General features: G+C 49.2%; 1 protein-coding gene across 2 annotated transcripts in view; it reads right to left on the bottom strand.

Annotated features, from left to right (window-relative positions):
• Window positions 1–19,105, bottom strand: part of ARHGEF18 (Rho/Rac guanine nucleotide exchange factor 18) — a 139,233-nt gene that overhangs the window by 5,450 nt on the left and 114,678 nt on the right. For both annotated transcript variants that reach the window (XM_040327062.1, XM_040327070.1), the window contains exons 20-21: window positions 16,039–16,372; window positions 13,594–13,716 (exon numbers count right to left, since the gene is read on the bottom strand). In XM_040327062.1, coding sequence (XP_040182996.1) covers window positions 13,594–13,716; window positions 16,039–16,372 — 457 coding nt within the window. The remainder of the gene's footprint in view (window positions 1–13,593; window positions 13,717–16,038; window positions 16,373–19,105) is intronic.

Genomic DNA, 19,105 nt, shown 5'->3' with positions numbered 1-19,105 from the left:
CCAGGTCCGCGTACCAGGAAAGGCACGGCCAATCCGGAGCGACCAGGATTGTTGGCATCCCCTCCGCTTCCACTCTGCGCAACAGGTGAGAGGGAAGCTTCAGAGGAGGGAAAGCGTAGATTTAGGCGATAGTGACCCCACGGTGCCACCAACGCGTCTGACGCGTCCGCCCAAGGGTCTCTTGACCTGGCCGCGAAACGTGACACCTTCCGATTGGGACGGGACGCCAGAAGGTCCACACCTGGTGTGCCCCATTTTTGGCACAATTCTGAAAACACTTCCTGGTGCAACGACCATTCTCCCTGGTCCAGTGTTTGGCGACTTAGGTAGTCGGCTTGCCAACTCTGCACCCCTGGAATGTACACGGCCGACAGAGCCGGGGCGTACCTTGTGGCTCACCGGAGGATGTGTGCATCCACCACCGCGGCCGAGCTCCGCGTGCCCCCTTGATGGTAGACATACGCCACGGCCGTGATGTTGTTGTACTGGATCCTGACCGAACGGTCCTGCAGACCCAGAAACCACTTGGGGAGACGCAGCTTGATAGCCCGGAGCTCCAGGACATTGACTGGCAGACGGGACTCCACCTGAGTCCAGCGCCCTGGGCTGACTGGACACTCCAGAATGCCCCCAGCCGGAGAGGCTGGCATCCGTCGTGACCACTGTCCGATAGCACGGCAAAAATAATTTCCCGGTCCGAAGTACCGGAGATATCAGCCACCACACTAGGGAGGACCTGACCAGGCGACTTCACCCAAATATGGTAATCCAGAGACGAAGGGAGCTTGTCCCAACCTGACAGAATCTCTTTCTGCAACACTCGGGTGTGGAATTGGGCATACGGAACCGCTTCGAAAGAGGCTACCATGGGACCCAGAATTCTCTTGCAAAGGCGAAGCGACGACCACTGCTGGGTCGCAAACCGCTGCACCGCAGATTGCAGTGTCTGGAGTTCTTCCGTCGGGAGAAAAAACTTGCTTCCGAGGAATCCAGGACCAACCCCAGGTATTCCAGTCGCTAGGACGGAACGAACATTGACTCCTGGGCATTCAGTAGCCACCCAAATCTTTTGGAGGGGCTGGCAGGTGATGGACCATCCTCCCCTAAGTCTGAGCTTAAAGAAGCTCTCAGGAGAAAGTCGTCCAGGTATCCCACAACAGTGATTCCGCACTGCCTTAGCAGGGCCAGAATCGTAGCGAGCACCATTGTGAAAACTCGTGGTGCCGAAGCCAGGCCGAAGGGGAGGACCACCAACTGAAAATGGTCCTTTTCGACCGCAAAACGCAGAAACCTCTGGGGTTTCGCGCGTATGGGAATATGCAGGTACGCGTCCTGAGTACCCAAGGACGCCATAAAGTCCCCCTGATGGAGAGCCGCCACTAGCGAGCGAACAATTTCATCCTGAATCTTTGCACTTTGACAAAAGAGTTAAGGGCCTTGAGGTCCAGAATTGGACGGACCCCCCTCCTTTTTTGGGGACTACAAACAGATTGGAGTAAAAACCCCTGAAACCGTTCCCTTGAAGGAACTGGTATAATCACTTCCCTGACCAGCAGATCCTGACCAGCCACTGACAGGGCCACCCGGCGTACCGGAGGAAGCTGGAGGCTGGAAGGAAAAATCTGTTTGGTGAACAAGAAAGAAACTATCTTGAACCCCCAGGAAATTACATCGCAAACCCAGCGGTCGGAAAGAGGGATCTCCACCGAGCCGTGCATCCGTAAAGTCGGCCCCCAGCCGAGTGTCTGGCGGGGGCAGACCTACATGCAGAAGCAGGCTTGTCCGCAGGCTTTTTGTACCAGGTGCGCTTTTGATCTAAAGCGGGTGTCTTAGCTCCTTACCCTTCCCCAGATTGTGGGAGCAGAGTGCTCTTACCCCCTGTAGCATCTATAATGATGTCATCCAGGGACGCCCCAAAAGGCCGTACACCCTTCAAGGGTAAGTCCTCTTAAGGACCTTTTAGAGGTTTGGTCCGCAGACCAACACTTTAGCCACACAAGGCTGGTCAGCCAGGCCCACACGGAGCTTAGGAGCATTATGCGCCTCCAGCTCCTGCAGCAGAGACTTTGCCCGCTCAGTAATTGTCTGTGACACTAGAGCTCTGGCCAAAACCGGTCTCACTGCTGACCCCACTACTGTGAACATGGAGCAGGCCACAGCCTCAGCTCTCCTATCTGCGGGGTCCATAAAGGCGGGAGCCCCTTCCACAGGTAACGTGGTAGACTTGTTCAGTCTGGACACAGGGGGGTCCCCTGACGGAGGACTTTTCTTTTTTTTTTAAAGTCTTCCTCAAGAGGATAACGGACCGCAAACTATTTTGGTACATCAAAAACTTTCTGCGGCCGATCCCATTCCTTGTATAATATTTTGTCCAGGTAAAGAACACAAGGAAACACTTTTGCGGGGCGGCGTGAGGAACCCAAAAGGGAACGGAATCTCTGATGTCTCCGCCGTCCTCAAGTTTTTGAGTATCCCGCACCGTAGTGATAAAAGCTCCAACAAAACGCCTTAGGCCCCTTTCAGACTGGGGCGGGAGCGGTATAACGCCGCTAAAAATAGCGGTGCTATATTGCCGCGGGAATCAGCTGCTAGCGGTGCGGTATTAACCCCCGCTAGCCGCCGATAAAGGGTTAATACCGCCCGCAATGCGCCTCTATAGAGGCGCATTGCGGGCGGTATTGCCGTGGTTTCCCATTGTTTTCAATGGGAAGGAGCGGTATCCATGCCGCTCCTCTCACTGCTCCAAAGATACTGCTGACAGGAGATTTTTTTGTCTCCCGCCAGCGCATCGCCTCAGTGTGAAAGCCCTCGGGCTTTCACATTGAGTCTGCAGTGAAGGAGTTTTTCAGGCGGGATAGCAGCGATATTTTTAGCGCTGTACCGCTTGAAAAACTCCTCAATGTGAAAGGGGCCTTATCAAGCGTTGACCCTGAAGCAGAGTCATCCTCACTGACCGTGTGGGCTAAGCCTGCAACATCTGACATGACAGAACCAGAGCCAGCAGCAGGGTCTGGTTCCGTGTCAGAGCCGTTCCCAGAAGCAGGTGCAGGGGGGGGGGTTTACCCCCCTTCTGGCCGCTTGTCACTTCAATCCTGGCGATAAACGCCTAAGGGACTGCCGTATGGGCTCTACAGAGACCGCAGGGGCACTAAGGGTTAACTCAGGCATGGTTGGGGTAGAAGCCTCTGTTCAGACTCCATGTTGACCCACAGCTATGCCGCCCTAGTACTGCAAGGCAGAGACCCACAGGTCACCCTCCCGGCCGCAAAACAGAGAGCAGGGGACCCCCAGGTAACTCTCACCACCCGGCCAGGCTGTAGTGCTGCTGAAGCGCTGAGAGTGCTGTCCGCTCTGCGCCGTCCCTCAGGAAGCAATTCGCGGGCTGCAAAATGGCGGCCATACACGTGTTTAAAGCAACAATGACACAACAGAAAATACAGCCCAGCACACAAAGCAACTCCAGTACAACAAATTAATAAGAAGGGAGAAGCTGCTGCTCCAGGTGAGCACACCTGAGCAATCAATGTCCACTCAGAAACAAGGCAAAAACTTGAAGGCAGGGTATGGACAGCCGCACACCAATGAATCTTAAAAAAGTAAGCCTTTAATGGTGAAAAAGGAAAGGCACTAAAAAAAATTAATAGCACCACACAGCAGCACAGCCCCCGTAGTGACAGAGCCCCGGGCGAACCCCCCCCCCCCCTTACAGCCGCCACCCAGCATGGGGAAGGAGGGAGAGAGGAAAGCAGGGCGGACCCTCATCCGACCTCCCCAGGAAAGCACCAGCCATACCACCTTGCCAGGGCAAGGGGCCACTACTTACCCGTCCTGCGACCACCGGCTGGAGGCATTCCGGACAGAACCAACGTCCGCTAAACGGCATTGGCTGTCGGCCAGACACACTGTGACAAAGCCATAGAGACCGGTCATATGTGTGCCCTGGAACATGTAGTTCCCCGGCCACCCCTGGAGCAACGGGGCATGTCGTGGACGACTCAGAGCTGAGCTGAGGGCTGGCACACGCTCGATGGCCGAGCATGGGGGGACTACAAGGATCGAGATCCAGCCTGTCACCCAGTCGGCAGTTGATAGTAGAATCTCAGGATTCAAAAATGCAGGAACAAAACAAAATAAAAAGCGGGGGAAAAAAAAAAAATTCGCAAAAAAATTCCAGAGTACATGGACTCCAGAAGGCCATGTCTACTCCTGACGCTAGGCAGAAAAAAACTGGAGCTGCTGAGTCAGAGAGTGGGTTATACCCGGGGGACCACGCCCCCTGGGAGGAGCTTTACTGAAAAGTGTTAACACTTGAAGTGCTGTTTTTTCTGCCTAGTCTCTCCTGGAAGGAAGGATATAATACCCTAAGGTCAATTGCTGCTGTGTCCGTCCATGAACGGAAGAGAATTTTTTTTTTTCATGACATTAAAAATAGTCGTGTGTACGCAGCATAACAGGTTGGCTCCATCCATCCATCTTCCCATCAACTGACCAGCTTCCCAGTCCCTGCTAAAGAAAAGCATCTCCACAACATGATGCTGCCACCACCATGTTTCACAGTGGGGATGGAGTCTCCAGGGTTATGTGCAGTGTTAGTTTTCTGCCACACATAGTGTTTTGTTTTTAGGCCAAAAAAAGAGATTTTTAATACAGCTTACCTGTAAAATCTTTTTCTTGGAGTACATCACGGGACACAGAGCGGCATATTCATTACTATATGGGTTATATGGAGTACCTTCAGGTGATGGACACTGGCAATCTCAAAAACAGGAAGTGCCCCTCCCTATATAACCCCCTCCCATAGGAGGAGTACCTCAGTTTTGTAGCAAGCAGTATGCCTCCCAAAATGGTCCCCAAAAGAGGGGTGGGAGCTCTGTGTCCCGTGATGTACTCCAAGAAAAAGATTTTACAGGTAAGCTGTATTAAAAATCTCTTTTTCTTTATCGTACATCACGGGACACAGAGCGGCATATTCATTACTATATGGGATGTCCCAAAGCAATGCTTACAATGAGGGGAGGGAGAACATCTTCCTAAGACAAAAGGATTTAATTTAGAGATATACTCAAATCATAATAAATCCAACTTAGTTGAGAAAAAATAATTTTAAATTTTTAATTTAACTCAAAAGGGAGCCCCCGGAATCCGAGGGTCTCAAACTGCAGCCTGCAGCACTGCCTGCCCAAAGGCTGTATCAGTATTCCTTCTTACGTCCAACTGGTAGAATTTTGTAAACGTGTGGACAGAAGACCAGGTTGCCGCCTTGCAAACTTGAGCCATAGAGATCTGGTGGTGTGCTGCCCAGGAGGCGCCCATGGCCCTAGTAGAATGAGCCTTTAATGATAACGGAGGAGGCAACCCTTTCAAGCCGTAGGCCTGAGTGATTAACTGTTTAATCCACCTCGAGATGGTGGATTTTGCAGCTGCCTGCCCCTTCTTGGGCCCATCCGGTAAAATGAACAACACATCTGTTTTCCTGATCTTCTCTGTAGCTTTAAGATAGGCCTTCATGGCCCTGACAATATCCAAGGTATGCAGCAACCCTTCCTTTCTGGAAGTAGGTTTAGGAAAGAAGGATGGTAATACCAAATCCTGGTTTAGATGAAAACTGGATATAACCTTTGGTAGGAAGGAAGGATGAGGGCGGAGAACGACCCTGTCCTTATGCAAAATAAGATATGGTTCCTAACAGGATAAGGCTGCCAGTTCCGATACTCTTCTGGCGGAAACTATGGCGACCAAAAATACTAACTTCCTTGTCAGTAAAACCAAAGGAATTTCAGCCAACGGCTCAAAAGGTTGTTTCTGTAAACTTGACAGAACAAGATTTAAATCCCACGGACAAAGCGGGGATTTAACTGGAGGATTAATACGTAAGACCCCCTGTATGAAGGTCTTAACCAGCGAGTGGGTGGCCAGCGGCCGCTGAAACCACACTGACAAAGCTGAAATCTGTCCCTTGATAGTGCTTAATGCCAGTCCTTTATCCACTCCTAGCTGGAGAAAACTCAATACTCTATCGATGGTAAACTTACGAGAAAGCCATAGCTTGGACTCACACCAGCCTACATAGGCCTTCCAGACCCTGTAATAAATCACCCTAGAGACCGGTTTCCTGGCTCTGATTAGGGTAGAGATTACCTTCTGAGACAGACCTCTACCCCTGAGAATCAGGGATTCAGCCTCCAGGCCGTCAAATTTAGATGCCGTAAGGCAGGGTGGAGGATCGGACCTTGCGATAGCAGGTCTGGCCGTAGAGGAAGAGTCCAAGGGTCTCCCACTACCATCTTTAGGATTAGTGAATACCATGCCCTTCTGGGCCATGATGGAGCTACCAGGATGACTGGTATGTGCTCCACCCTGATCCTGCGCAGCAGGCGGGGTAGTAACTGGAGCGGGGGAAAAGCATAAAGAAGTTTGAACTGATGCCAAGGGCAAACCAGCGCATCGGTTCCGCAGGCCATCGGATCCCTTGAGCGGGATATGAACCTGTCTAGCTTTTTGTTGAGTCTTGATGCCATGACGTCCACGTCCGGCACTCCCCATCTCTGGCAGAGTGTCTGAAAGACCTGTGGATGTAGAGACCATTCCCCCGGCAACAGAGTCTGGCGACTTAAAAAGTCCGCCTGAAGGTTGTCCACTCCTGGAATGAATATTGCCGATATGCAGGGCACATGAGCTTCTGCCCATAGGAGAATCAAGCTCACCTCTCTCTGAGCGGCTTGACTCTTAGTTCCCCCTTGGTGATTTATGTATGCCACTGCCGTGGCATTGTCCGATTGAATTCTCACCGGGAACCCCTGCAACTTGGACGTCCAAGCCCTGAGGGCTAGTCGAGCAGCTCTGAGCTCCAAGATGTTGATGGGCAACTGCTTCTCTGGCTTTGCCCAAGTGCCTTGGCGAGTGCAACCATCCAAGATTGCTCCCCAGCCTGTCAGGCTGGCGTCTGTGGTTACTATCTTCCAAGCCACTGGGCTGAAAGACTTCCCCTTCAGTAGATTCTGAGGGTCTAACCACCAACACAGACTTTGTCGGACTCTTGATGAGAGCGGCAAAGGGATATCTAAGGCCTGTGGCCTCCTGCTCCATGCTGACAGGATGGCTGCCTGCAGGATGCGAGTGTGGCTCTGGGCGTATGGTTCCGCCTCGAATGTGGCCACCATCTTGCCTAGTAACCGCATACATAGGCGAACAGTTGGTTCCTTCTTGCTTAGAACCAGTAGGATTAATTCCTTGATGGCTTTGACTTTTATCAGAGGCAGAAACACCCTCTGTTGTTCTGTGTCTAATCTCATGCCGAGATATTCCAACTGCCTTGTGGGCTGGAATGCTGATTTTTCTCGATTTAGGACCCAGCCGAACCTCTCGAGGTACTGAACTGTGAGGGCCACTGCTCGTTCCAAGCCAGGAGACGAATGATCTATGACTAGGAGGTCGTCCAGGTATGCTAGGATCGTGACCCCTTGGATCCTTAGATTGGCTAGGATTGGAGCTAGGACCTTCGTAAACACCCGGGGGGCCGTAGCCAACCCGAAGGGAAGCGCCATGAATTGGAAATGACGTAGAGCCACTGAGAAGCGTAGAAATCTTTGATGTGGCTGGTAAACTGGAACATGAAGGTAAGCATCCTTTATGTCTATGGATGCCATAAAATCGTCCTTCTGAAGTGCGGCAATTGCTGACCGCAGGCATTCCATCCGAAATGAGCGGACCTTTAGGTATGCATTCACCATTTTTAAGTCCAAAATTGGCCTGACATCGCCGTTGGGCTTTGGGATGATGAATAGGTTGGAGTAGAAACCTAGCCCCTGTTCTTGGACTGGTACCTCTACTATTACCTCCTGAGAGAGTAGATGATTCAATGCCGCTATTAATGCAGCTCCCTTCTTCGGATTGTTTGGTACTCTTGACTCCTGAAAATGAGGAGGAGGAAACTTTAGGAAGTCTAGTTTGTAGCCTGTAGCCACGGAAGACCGTACCCATTTGTCGGGAATGCTGGCCTCCCAAACCTCTGTAAAGAGACGCAGTCTTCCCCCCACCTTCGTGGGTGGGGGCGCCCCTTCATAAGGCCGGCTTGGGGGCTGGCTTTGCTGGCTTGCGAAACCTTGCAGGAGGCCGTCGATACTGTTTGGTATTGGAAGGCCCCTGCCCAGGGGAGTACTGTCGTTTAAACGCAGGCCCCCGAAACCTTTTCTTGGTGGGCAACAGAGTACTTTTTCCGCTTGAAATGGTCTGAATGTATTTATCCAGGTCTTCTCCGAAGAGTCGTCCTCCATGGAAGGGGAACCCTACCAAGAGCTTCTTGCATGGGGGCTCTGCCTCCCAGCTCTTTAACCATAAAAGTCTTCTCATATGGATAAGGGATAACGATAAACGTGACGCTTGCTGGATAGAATCCTTAATCGCATCTACCGTAAAGCGTATGGCCCTCGGGATGTCCGAAAATTCTTCTGCCTGCTGGGCAGGAATAAGTTTAAGCATCTGCTTAGCTTGATCCGATAATGCTTGTGCAACCCCAATTGCAGCCACAGCTGGCTGCACTACTGCCCTCGCAGTAGTGAAGGAGGTTTTAAGTAGCGTTTCCAAGCGTTTATCAACCGGATCTTTGAACACCTGTATGTTTTCTACAGGGCATGTTAAAGATTTGTTAACACATGAGATGGCTGCGTCTACAGCCGGGGCTGCCCATTTCTTGGAAAATTTCTCTTCCATAGGATATAAGGCAGAGAATCTTTTTGGCGGTACAAAGATTCTATCTGGCTTGGCCCAATCTTGGAACATAACTTCCTCTAGTAGAGGATGGATCGGAAAAACCGCATTGGTTTGAGGCGCTCTTAGTGAGCCCAAAGCTGAGACCGTTTATACTTGGAGATCTGGTACTGGCAAGTTGAACGTCCTATGGACCAAGTCTGTTAAAACTTGAACCCACCAGCTCTCCCCTTGGGAGGCTGCGCCAGACTCCTCCGTACCCGGATCCTCGATCCCTGAACCTACTTGGTCCTTGTCCAAGAGGTCTTCCAATTCTCCTGCGGAAGGGACCTCCTCATCTGAGGGTTCACCTTCGGGCGACGGAGATCTATTCCGTTTTCTGCCCCGCATAGCCTTGGCTATCATTTTTTCCACTCTTTTTTCCATCTCCTTTAGAGAGGTGGACAGTACCTCGTCCGTGACCACCCTAGGGTTGGACTGACCCATGCCAGCTCCAGCCCCAGATCTCGATGGTCCCACCAAGGCTCCCTCTGGGGAAAGTAGCGGCATGCCTTTGTCTGAGACCTCAGACCCTCTGGGGGAATCCCCACCTCTTGTACCCTCTAAACCAGACGCCATGGTACAACACTGAGGTACGCCCGCTACTTAACGGTGTTTGGGAAAATAAATAGTTGTTGCCCAAAACCTTCTGGGGGAAAAAATGCCTTCTTTCTTATTAACTTGGTTTGTTTCTTTTTTTTTTTTTAAACCAAAGAAAGAAAAACCATCCTGTCCCCCTTTAGTAGTATTTGCCAAAAAAAACTGCTGAAAAAGACACCCTATCTATAGGGTAAAAGACAGTCCTTTTGAAGACTGTAATATTTTCTTTGGCCACTGTGTGTCCTCGGCGCCCCACGCTGCCGCTCTGGTCCTTCCTCTCTCAGTTCCACACTTCACTGAGCTGGGAACTTTTTGGAAGGGCCGCCCCTTCCTTTTACCTACAGGCCCGCCCTTCCCCTGTCAGCAAACGGCGCGAAATTGCGCCCATATCACGGGGACGCGCGAGCGCGGGGGCGGGGGGGGGGGTGTCAGTTCATGCACGAGGAGGTCAGAGGCTGATCCTGCCGTCCAGGCCAGGATCCACAGAGCGGCATCTATTTCTGCACAACCGCCTGGACCTCTCTGAGCAGGCTTGCAGGTAGGAGCATTCACTCCCTTTACATGAGAAACCTCAATAGATTCCCAGGGGCTTCTCTTAGAGAGAATTGTCACTTACACACAGGCCCTTTTTCAATGCTTTCAAGCACCAGTTGCAATACTACCAGGGAGGTCACTATTATGGGGAACATATATACATACAGTCATCCTATCCTAAGATATGTGACTCACCTTGCCAGATGCAGCGCATAAACCATAGGCATGTCCCACTGTGACCTTCCCCCAGAAAAAAACCTGCTGCGAACCAAGTTCCGCAAGTTTCCCCTTCACTTACCTGCTCCATGCCGCAGGACTTTGCACAGCAAGAGGTCCAATCTTCCCCCATCTCCGTGGGGCGTCTAGACCTTCAGGCCCTGGGTTCCTATTAGGGTTGTCCCGATACCACTTTTTTAGGACCGAGTACAAGTACCGATACTTTTTTTCAAGTAGTCGCCGATACCGAATACCGATACTTTTTTTAAATGTGTCCCCAAATGCAGCCATGTCCCCCCCATATGCAGCCATGTCCCCCACATATGCAGCCATGTCCCTCTAGCCATGTCCCTCACATATGCAGCCATGTCCCTCTAGCCATGTCCCTCACATATGCAGCAATGTCCCTCTAGCCATGTCCCTCACATATGCAGCCATGTCCCTCTAGCCATGTCCCTCTAGCCATGTCCCTCACATATGCAGCCATGTCCCTCACATATGCAGCAATGTCCCTCACATATGCAGCAATGTCCCTCACATATGCAGCAATGTCCCTCTAGCCATGTCCCTTACATATGCAGCAATGTCCCTCTAGCCATGTCCCTCGATGCGGCAGGAGCGGCGGGGGGGGGGGAAAGGGGGGGAAGTATTCTATTTAGGTATCGGGGGTATTTGCGCGAGTACGAGTACTCCCGCAAATACTCGGTATCGGTCCCGATACCGATACTGGTATCGGTATCTGGACAACCCTAGTTCCTATGAAGGATCCACTGTCCTGGGCCCATATAGCACCCTGGCAACAGAAACATTAGGCCCCCAAAGGTTTCTAAGTTCTGGGCCCAGGGTCCAGCTCTCTGTGACAGAAAGCATTATGGGCTATACCCCAATGGTTTGGGGTCCGGTTGCTGACCACTTTAGCACTGAGGCCTTTGGACAGAACCGGTTAGCCCACCTTAATCCCAAGGATGTGGAGGCAAGCTAAACCATGACCAACACCTAAGACACTGGCGTAAAAACTGAGGTACTCCTCCTATGGGAGGGGGTTATATAGGGAGGGGCACTTCCTGTTTTTGAGATTGCCAGTGTCCATCACCTGAAGGTACTCCATATAACCCATATAGTAATGAATATGCCGCTCTGTGTCCCGTGATGTACGATAAAGAAAGTTAAATTTTTGCACCTTCTTACAAGTTTGCTGTGTCCCCCACATATCTTCTCACAAACTGCAAACAGGCCATCTTATGGCGTCCTTTCAATAGCTTTCTTCTTGTCACTCTTCCATGAAGGCCAGATTATTGGCGTGCACGACTAATAGTTGTCCTGTGGACAGATTCTCCAACCTGAGCTGTGGATCTCTGCAGATCCTCCAAAGTTACCATGGGCCTCTTTGGCTGCTTCTCCAATTAATGTTCTCCTTGCCCGACCTGTCAGTTTAGGTGGACGGCCATGTCTTGGTAGGTTTGCAGTTGTGCCATACTCTTTCCATTTTTGGATGAAGGATTGAACAGTGCTCCGTGAGATGTTCAACGCTTGGGATATTTTTTTATAACCTAACCCTGCTTTAAGCTTCTCCACAACTCTATCCCTGACCTGTCTGGTGTGTTCCTTGGCCTTCATGATGCTGTTTGTTCACTAAGGTTCTCTAACAAACCTTTGAGGGCTTCACAGAACATCTGTAGGCAATTGGTTCCACTAGATTTTAGTTAGGGGTAACAGAGTAAAGGGGGCTGAATACAAATGCATGCCACACTTTTCACATATTTGTAAAAAAAAAATTAAAAATGTAAAACCATTTGTCATTTTCTTTCCACTTCTCAATGATGTGCCACTTTGTGTTGGTCTATCACATAAAATCCCAATAAAATACATTTACATTTTGGTTGCAACATGATAAAATTAGGAAAATTTCAAGGGGTGTGAATACTTTTTCAAGGCACTATACATACGTTTGTGTGGGTGTGTCTGTATGTATACATTTGTATGCATGTTTGTGCATTTGTTGGTATGTGTTTGTACATGTGTTTGTGCGTGTGTATGTATGTATGTTACTTTTAATCGTGACTCCTATTCCTGTACCATCAGAACTGCTTTTTTAGGGCTTGTTTGTAAAAGCAGCAAGTACTGCTGCTCCCCTGAAAAGCAATCCATGCTCAGATCGCTTTTCAGAGGCATTTGGCAGGTGGTACAGAGGCAACCTGTTTTAACCACTTAACGACCGCCTTACGACGATATACGTCGGCAGAATGGCACGGCTGGGCAGATCGACGTACCGGTACGTCCTTTACATCTACCCAGCCATGGGTCGCGGGCGCGCGCCCCGGAGCTCTGGGACCGCGAGACCCGATCGCCGCCGGGGTCCCGCGATCGGTCCCCGGAACTGAAGAACGGGGAGAGCCGCGTGTAAACACGGCTTCCCCGTGCTTCACTGTGGCGGCTGCATCGATCGTGTCATCCCCTTTATAGGGCGACAATCGATGACGTCACACCTACAGCCACACCCCCCTACAGTTGTAAACACACACTAGGTGAAACATAACCCCTTCAGCGCCCCCTGTGGTTAACTCCCAAACTGCAACTGTCATTTTCTCAATAAACAATGCAATTTAAATGTATTTTTTGCTGTGAAAATGACAATGGTCCCAAAAATGTGTCAAAATTGTCCGAAGTGTCTGCCATAATGTCGCAGTCACGAAAAAAAAAAAAAACGCTGATAATTAATAAAAATGCAATAAAACTATCCCCTATTTTGTGAACGCTATAAATTTTGCGCAAACCAACCGATAAACGCTTATTGCGATTTTTTTTACCAAAAATAGGTAGAAGAATACGTATCGGCCTAAACTGAGGAAAAAAAATGTTTTTTTATATATTTTTGGGGGATATTTATTATAGAAAAAACTAAAAAATATTGCATTTTTTTAAAAAACTGTCGCTCTATTTTTGTTTATAGCGCAAAAAATAAAAACCGCAGAGGTGATCAAATACCACCAAAAGAAAGCTCTATTTGTGGGAAAAAAAGGACGTCAATTTTGTTTGGGAGCCACGTCGCACGACCGCGCAATTGTCTGTTAAAGTGACGCAGCGCCGAATCGCAAAACCTGGCCTGGGCATTTAGCTGCCTAAAGGTCCGGGGCTTAAATGGTTAAGACTGTAAATGCAGCATCACTACACTGCAACTGTGCAATGCACACAGTTGCGGGGTGGTTGCAGTGCAGCCCCATTCACCCCAAGTATACCTCAAGCTGCAGCCACAGCATGTGTACACCCCCAGCTGCTTCCTCTGCAGCCAAGGGGGGGAGTAGTCGGGTGTGGTAAGCAGATTGTGACAGCTAGCTGGGCGATCCCCCGATAGTTTTAAGAACTGGGGATCGGGGGGAGCAGGGGCCATTGCATCTGTAACCGTGAATATGGGTGTAACATGTTACAAAAGGTGAAATTATCCTTTAAAGCTATGTATAGCATTAGCAATAAAATATATGTTCCGGACAATACGCTTACCTTGAGGAAAGAATGAGATAAGACTATTCGTGAGACTAGGACTTGCTGATCGTCTACTCCTCACTGTACTTTCATCTTTTCCAGAAAGCCTACATGGAAACAGTGCCCGGTGATCGATGGATGCTGTGATAAAATCGCAGAGAAAAAGTAATTTTAATATGTTGGTCTGCTTATTCACATTAGGTCAATAAAATGTTGCAAGCGGCGAGGTTGCCAGGCTCCGAATTAAGTATTGTGGGATTTAAGAGAGGGTGTGCCTAATCTTTCAATCCATCAGAGTTTTTTCAAGGCCCTCAGGCAGTACTATCAGAGCTCCAAGTCTAACAATAAGTGACCAGTCACACTGCTGCATGTGGTAACACAAGTTACGTGTGTTGGTGTGCTGTGGTGCCATTTTAATTTATTACCTTGCAGTACATTGGAAAAAATCGAGTCAGATCGGATGTTCAGTTCATTGTGGTGGTTAGGCAATTCAAATGTACGGCTGCCTTAACACAACTCGTGTTAGCAGACAGCTGTGGTGTGAAATAGGGGTGCGCATCTTCACTGGGCTCACGATTCGATTACGATTATCTGGTCAACGATTCAATTCGATTGGATTCCGCGATGCATCACGATTGCTGATGCGCTTCCACTTCCCCTTGGGGTGCCTAGGCGGCCCTTCCTCAAAGCAATCTTCTGTGACACATCACAGGTCCCAGAAGATTGCCCGGCTATGCAGAACAGCTCAGTCAGACATGCGCACCCGGCTGTGAAGGTGCAAGCTGTCACAGCCGAATGCCCACAGTAGCACTGCCAGCGCCGTGGACAGGCAGGGGAGAGCATGGAGTGTTCAGGTGGCCACGTCGCTGGATTGTGGGACAGGTAAGTGTCTTTTAATTAAAAGTCAGAATATACACTTTTTTTTGTAGCTGCCGACTTTTAATAAACAAAACATTTACTGGAACTGCTTTGAATTAAAAATAACCTCACTCCTTTAAAGCGGAGTTCCACCCAGTGGAACTTCCGCTTTAAGCACTCCTTGCCCCCTGACATGCCACATTTGGCTTGTCATTTTTTAGAGGGGGGGGTGTAACCTCTTTTTATAGTCGGACTTCCTGTCCCACTGCCCCGGCCACCTAGGAGGCGACTCCTCTTTCCCTAGGCGGCCCCTCCGTGCCAGCGATCTTCTGGGACACAACACAAGTCCCAAAAGATTGGCTGGCCAATGGCAGAACGCAGTGCGCACTCGGCCATGAAGCCGTAACTGTCATGGCAGGGTGCCCACAGTAGATTTGACAGCGGAGAGGAGGGGGGCTCCGTGCGGCCGCATCGATGGACCGCGGGCCAGGCGAGTGTCGTGTTTAATAAAAGTCAGCAGCTACACTTTTTGTAGCTGCTGATTTTTAATAAAACTAAAAATAGGGTGGAACTCCCCTTTAAAAAGTGCACTAATCCGGTGCACTACAGGGTACAGGAATTCAGGCATGTGGCTGCTGGGAGGTCAGGAGGGATTAGAATCCACAACCGGCAAACAGCCCTGTGAGTTTCACTGTACTGTTGACATTTCTCTGGGCTTTGCACATTCCAGCACACTAGGAGTTAACATAGTGGAATGTGCAAAGAGCCAGAGAAATGCAGGCACAGACAGAGCACGTGTAGGAGTCACACACTGCTGATAAAAATACCTGTGGTAATAAATGCCGTTATAATCTATTAAGTGGCCACTGCTGTATGTGCTTTTTAAAACATATGCAGATTCATACCTCATGTCTCTGTGTGTATATAACTGTATATGCCCCTCATGTGACTACATGGTCTGGCCTGCCTCTCTCCTCTGAAGTCTCACATCTCTCCTGACATCCGTTCTCAGCCCCGCCCACTGTCTGTAGCTAAACAAGTATCAGATCACAAGAGAGGTGGGTGGGGCTGACGTCAGGAGAGACTTGAGACGAGGGATGTGAAAAGGAGAGAGGAGAGAGGCGGGCCGGACCATGCAGTCACATGATCGCATGTACAGTTATATACACAGAGACATGAGGTATGAATCTACATATATTTTTAAAAAGCACATACAGCGGCGGCCACTTAATGGATTATAACGCGCATTTATTACAAAACTGGTATTTTAAAAGACCTGCTCGGAGCGATCTCCCGGGAGGGGCGGGGCATGTCAGATGATGTCACGAACATCGATTATTGGGGTTGCATGCATCGATGACGCATCGGGGACCCCCGAATTGCACCGATTCGACAATTATATTCAACACCCCTAGTGTGAATGGGACCTAAAAGCATGATCTATTGCATTTAGCAGCATAAAAAGGTATGCATGCTTAGTTCAATCCTTTTCTATAGCGGCAAACAAGACAACCAATTATAACTGTTCATTTTAAAGTGACACTTTTTTAATAAAAAAAAATTAATTAAAAAAATTTTAAAAATGACAAATATGGAAGTGCTAACCTGAACTATCTGTACGATGTGAAGGTTTTCCTCTGCCAGTTTTTTCCTTTCCGCTTTTGCTCAGTGCAGCCAGTTTAGTGGGAATCTGCTGTTTAGTAGGTACTGTTGGCCTTTGGAGTTGATTCGTGGTACTTAACAAATGGACAGGCACATCATTTTTCAATGCTGGCCTCGTGTCTGTGGAACTACTATCCCGGCGCATAACTTCAGGTCTCTCCAGGTAATCAGCTGCTGATACAGATGCACTGGTTTTGGTTAAAGGTTTCATAAGCTGACTAGCCCCTTCTAGGCTCTGCATTCCTTCACCGTTAAAGCTTGCTGAATGTGGAACACCCTAAGAAAAAAAAATGCATAATAAAAACAGCTGAATAGAAAGTCCAGACAGTCGCTAGTAACAAAAGAAATTTGTGTAGCATATTGGTGTGGGATTTTTAAGCCCAACAGAATCGTATTACTGTAATGCAGTCAGGCTGCATATAAATACCAAGGTCAAAATTATCAAGGCTCATCCGGCAATATTAATACACCAATATTTTCCATATCACGGCAACAAAAATCTCTCGGGGGTTATAACTCTCTCTTGCGCTATACAAAATGGAAAAAAATGTTGCCTATAGTTCTGCTTTAAAGCTGTACCCCAGGCAAATGGCTAAAAACACACATAAAATACATATAAGGAAACTGTTGTACAAACCAAAGGATTAGTACTTTGGTTCATTAATTTCTGCAACACAGTACAGCCCTGTCTGGTAGGGCAGAAGACCTGATTTTAAACAACACAGGTCTTGCCCCTCCTGAAGCCCGAGACATAACCGTAAAAGAAAAAACAGGTGGCCAATTATATTGCCTATGTTACTCTGCACTTTCCACTTATCTGCATTTGTCAGCACATTTAACATTCAGCATTCTAAGGCCCCTTTCACACTGGGACGGGAGGTGCGGTGATGGTAAAGCGCCGCTATTTTTAGGGCCGCTTTACCGCTAATTTCGCTGTGCTATTCGGCCGCTAGCGGGGCGGTTTTACCCCCACTACCAGCCGAGAAAGGGTTAAACTCGAGCCTGTGCAGAGGCGCATTGCCGGCGGTATAGCCGCGCTTGTCCCATTGATTTCAATGGGCGGGAGCGGTATACACACACACACCACTGCTTCACCTCTCCAAAGATGCGGCTAGCAGGACTTTTTTTTACCGTCCTGCTAGCGCACCGCTCCAGTGTGAGAGCCCTTGGGCTTTCACACTGGAGAAACAGCAGCCGCTGTTTCAGGTCGGTTTGCGGGCGCTATTTTTAGCGCAATAGCGCCTGCAAACCGCCCCAGTGTGAAAGGGGTTTTAGGGCTCATTTACACTACAGGTTGTGAGGCAGTAAATCCACATGGTCGACTCACAGTCTTACCATCCCACCAACACTCCCCTTTTAGAAAGTGTACACATGATGCTCCAACTTTGGATGGGGGTTTACACATGCTGTGGGTGCGATTGCTTTGCTTCATGGCAGGAATTTTACCCCGCCATATTTGGCTTGCGCTACCACTCACCAAAAACGAATGGGGTCACCCCACAACCGTGTGGAAATGGTAGTCCAACATTTTACTGCCACATGCTCTTTGAAGCATGAGTCAAACGCAGATCGCTCTTCAGACATCATTGCAAGTATAACCGAGGCCTTAAAGGGGTTGTAAAGGTAAATGTTTTTTCACCTTTCGGTTCCCAGCCTGGCCGTTGATTGGCTAGGTTGGACGAATTGATAGCTATGGCCGCCGCTGTATCACGGGAGCGCGCTCGCAAAAGATTTTCACCATGCGAGGGAGCTTGCATGAAGGTGGAAAGCTTTTGCAAGGAGGAGTAGAGACAGCCGCCGAGGGACCCCAGAAGACACGGATCGGGGCCATTCTGTGCAAAACGAGCTGCACAGTGGAGGCAAGTATAACATGTTTGTTATTTTACCCCAACAAAATTCTTGCCTTTAGTGTTTCTTTAATTGTCCCTTCCCAGTCAGAGTGCTGTTGTATAGGGGACAACAAGAAGTCGCTACCAAGTCATATTAAAGTACTCACACTGGGGTTTATTTACTAAATCGGGCTCACTTCTGCATATAAACCAAGAAGCATCTTTGTTTTATTGCCAATACTTAAAGTAGAACTAAAGGCAAAACTTTTTTTGGGGGGGGGGGGGGGAAGGGGGATTAGAAGGCTTGTCCGTTTTTGTTCCTGTCTGTCTGTGCCCCCATTAAGGAGATTCCCCCTCTATTTGTCCTGTTTGGGTTGTCCCCAGAAAATTCTCTTAATTTGCAGGGAGTTCCTCTCAATTATTGTTTGGTTATGGGACAGGAAGTGAAGATAAATCTCCACAATGGGACACAAACGGGGGGGAAACAACATCTGACAGGGGTTATAACCCTTCCTTGATCTATCCAAGATGAAAAAAAAAAAAAAGTTTTGCCTATAGTTCTACTTTAATTGAACAAGCCGAGGTTAGAAGCTGATTGGCTACCATGCACAGATGCACCATTTTAGAAAATCTACCCCACTATGTACAAAATATAAATGTACCCATTCAGGACCGATACAAGGATTTTTGCCAACTCAGGCGAAGGCGCACACACCATACATTATATATGTATATATATCAGACCCCCCACCACTAACTACAGACCCCCCTCCTGCAGTATGGATCCCCCTCACTAAGAACAGACCCCCCTTCCTCATTACAGACCACCCTCCATCAGTATAGACCCCACACCAAGTAAAGACCACCCTCCGTTAGTATAGACCCCACACGAAGTACAGACACCCCATCAGTGTAGAATCCCCCTCTTAGTGCAGACACCCCACCTTTAGTGCAGACCCTCCATCAGTATAGATTTCCCCCTTTAGTGCAGACCCCCCACTAGTATAGAATCTCCCTTAGTGCAGACCCCCACAGTATAGACACCCCCCCATAGTGCAGACTCCCCCCATCAGTATAGACATCCCTCCTTAGTACAGACCCCTCCCTCCAATACCCCCATGGCAGCCGACAGGGGGCATCACGGGGCACCAGCACACAGGGGGGTCCGGACAGCAGGGGGT

This window comes from Rana temporaria, chromosome 1, assembly GCF_905171775.1.
Source record: "Rana temporaria chromosome 1, aRanTem1.1, whole genome shotgun sequence".
Classification (NCBI taxonomy): Eukaryota; Metazoa; Chordata; class Amphibia; order Anura; family Ranidae; genus Rana; species Rana temporaria.
Note: the sequence above shows the minus strand (reverse complement) of the source record. Positions and strands in the feature narration are given on the sequence as shown.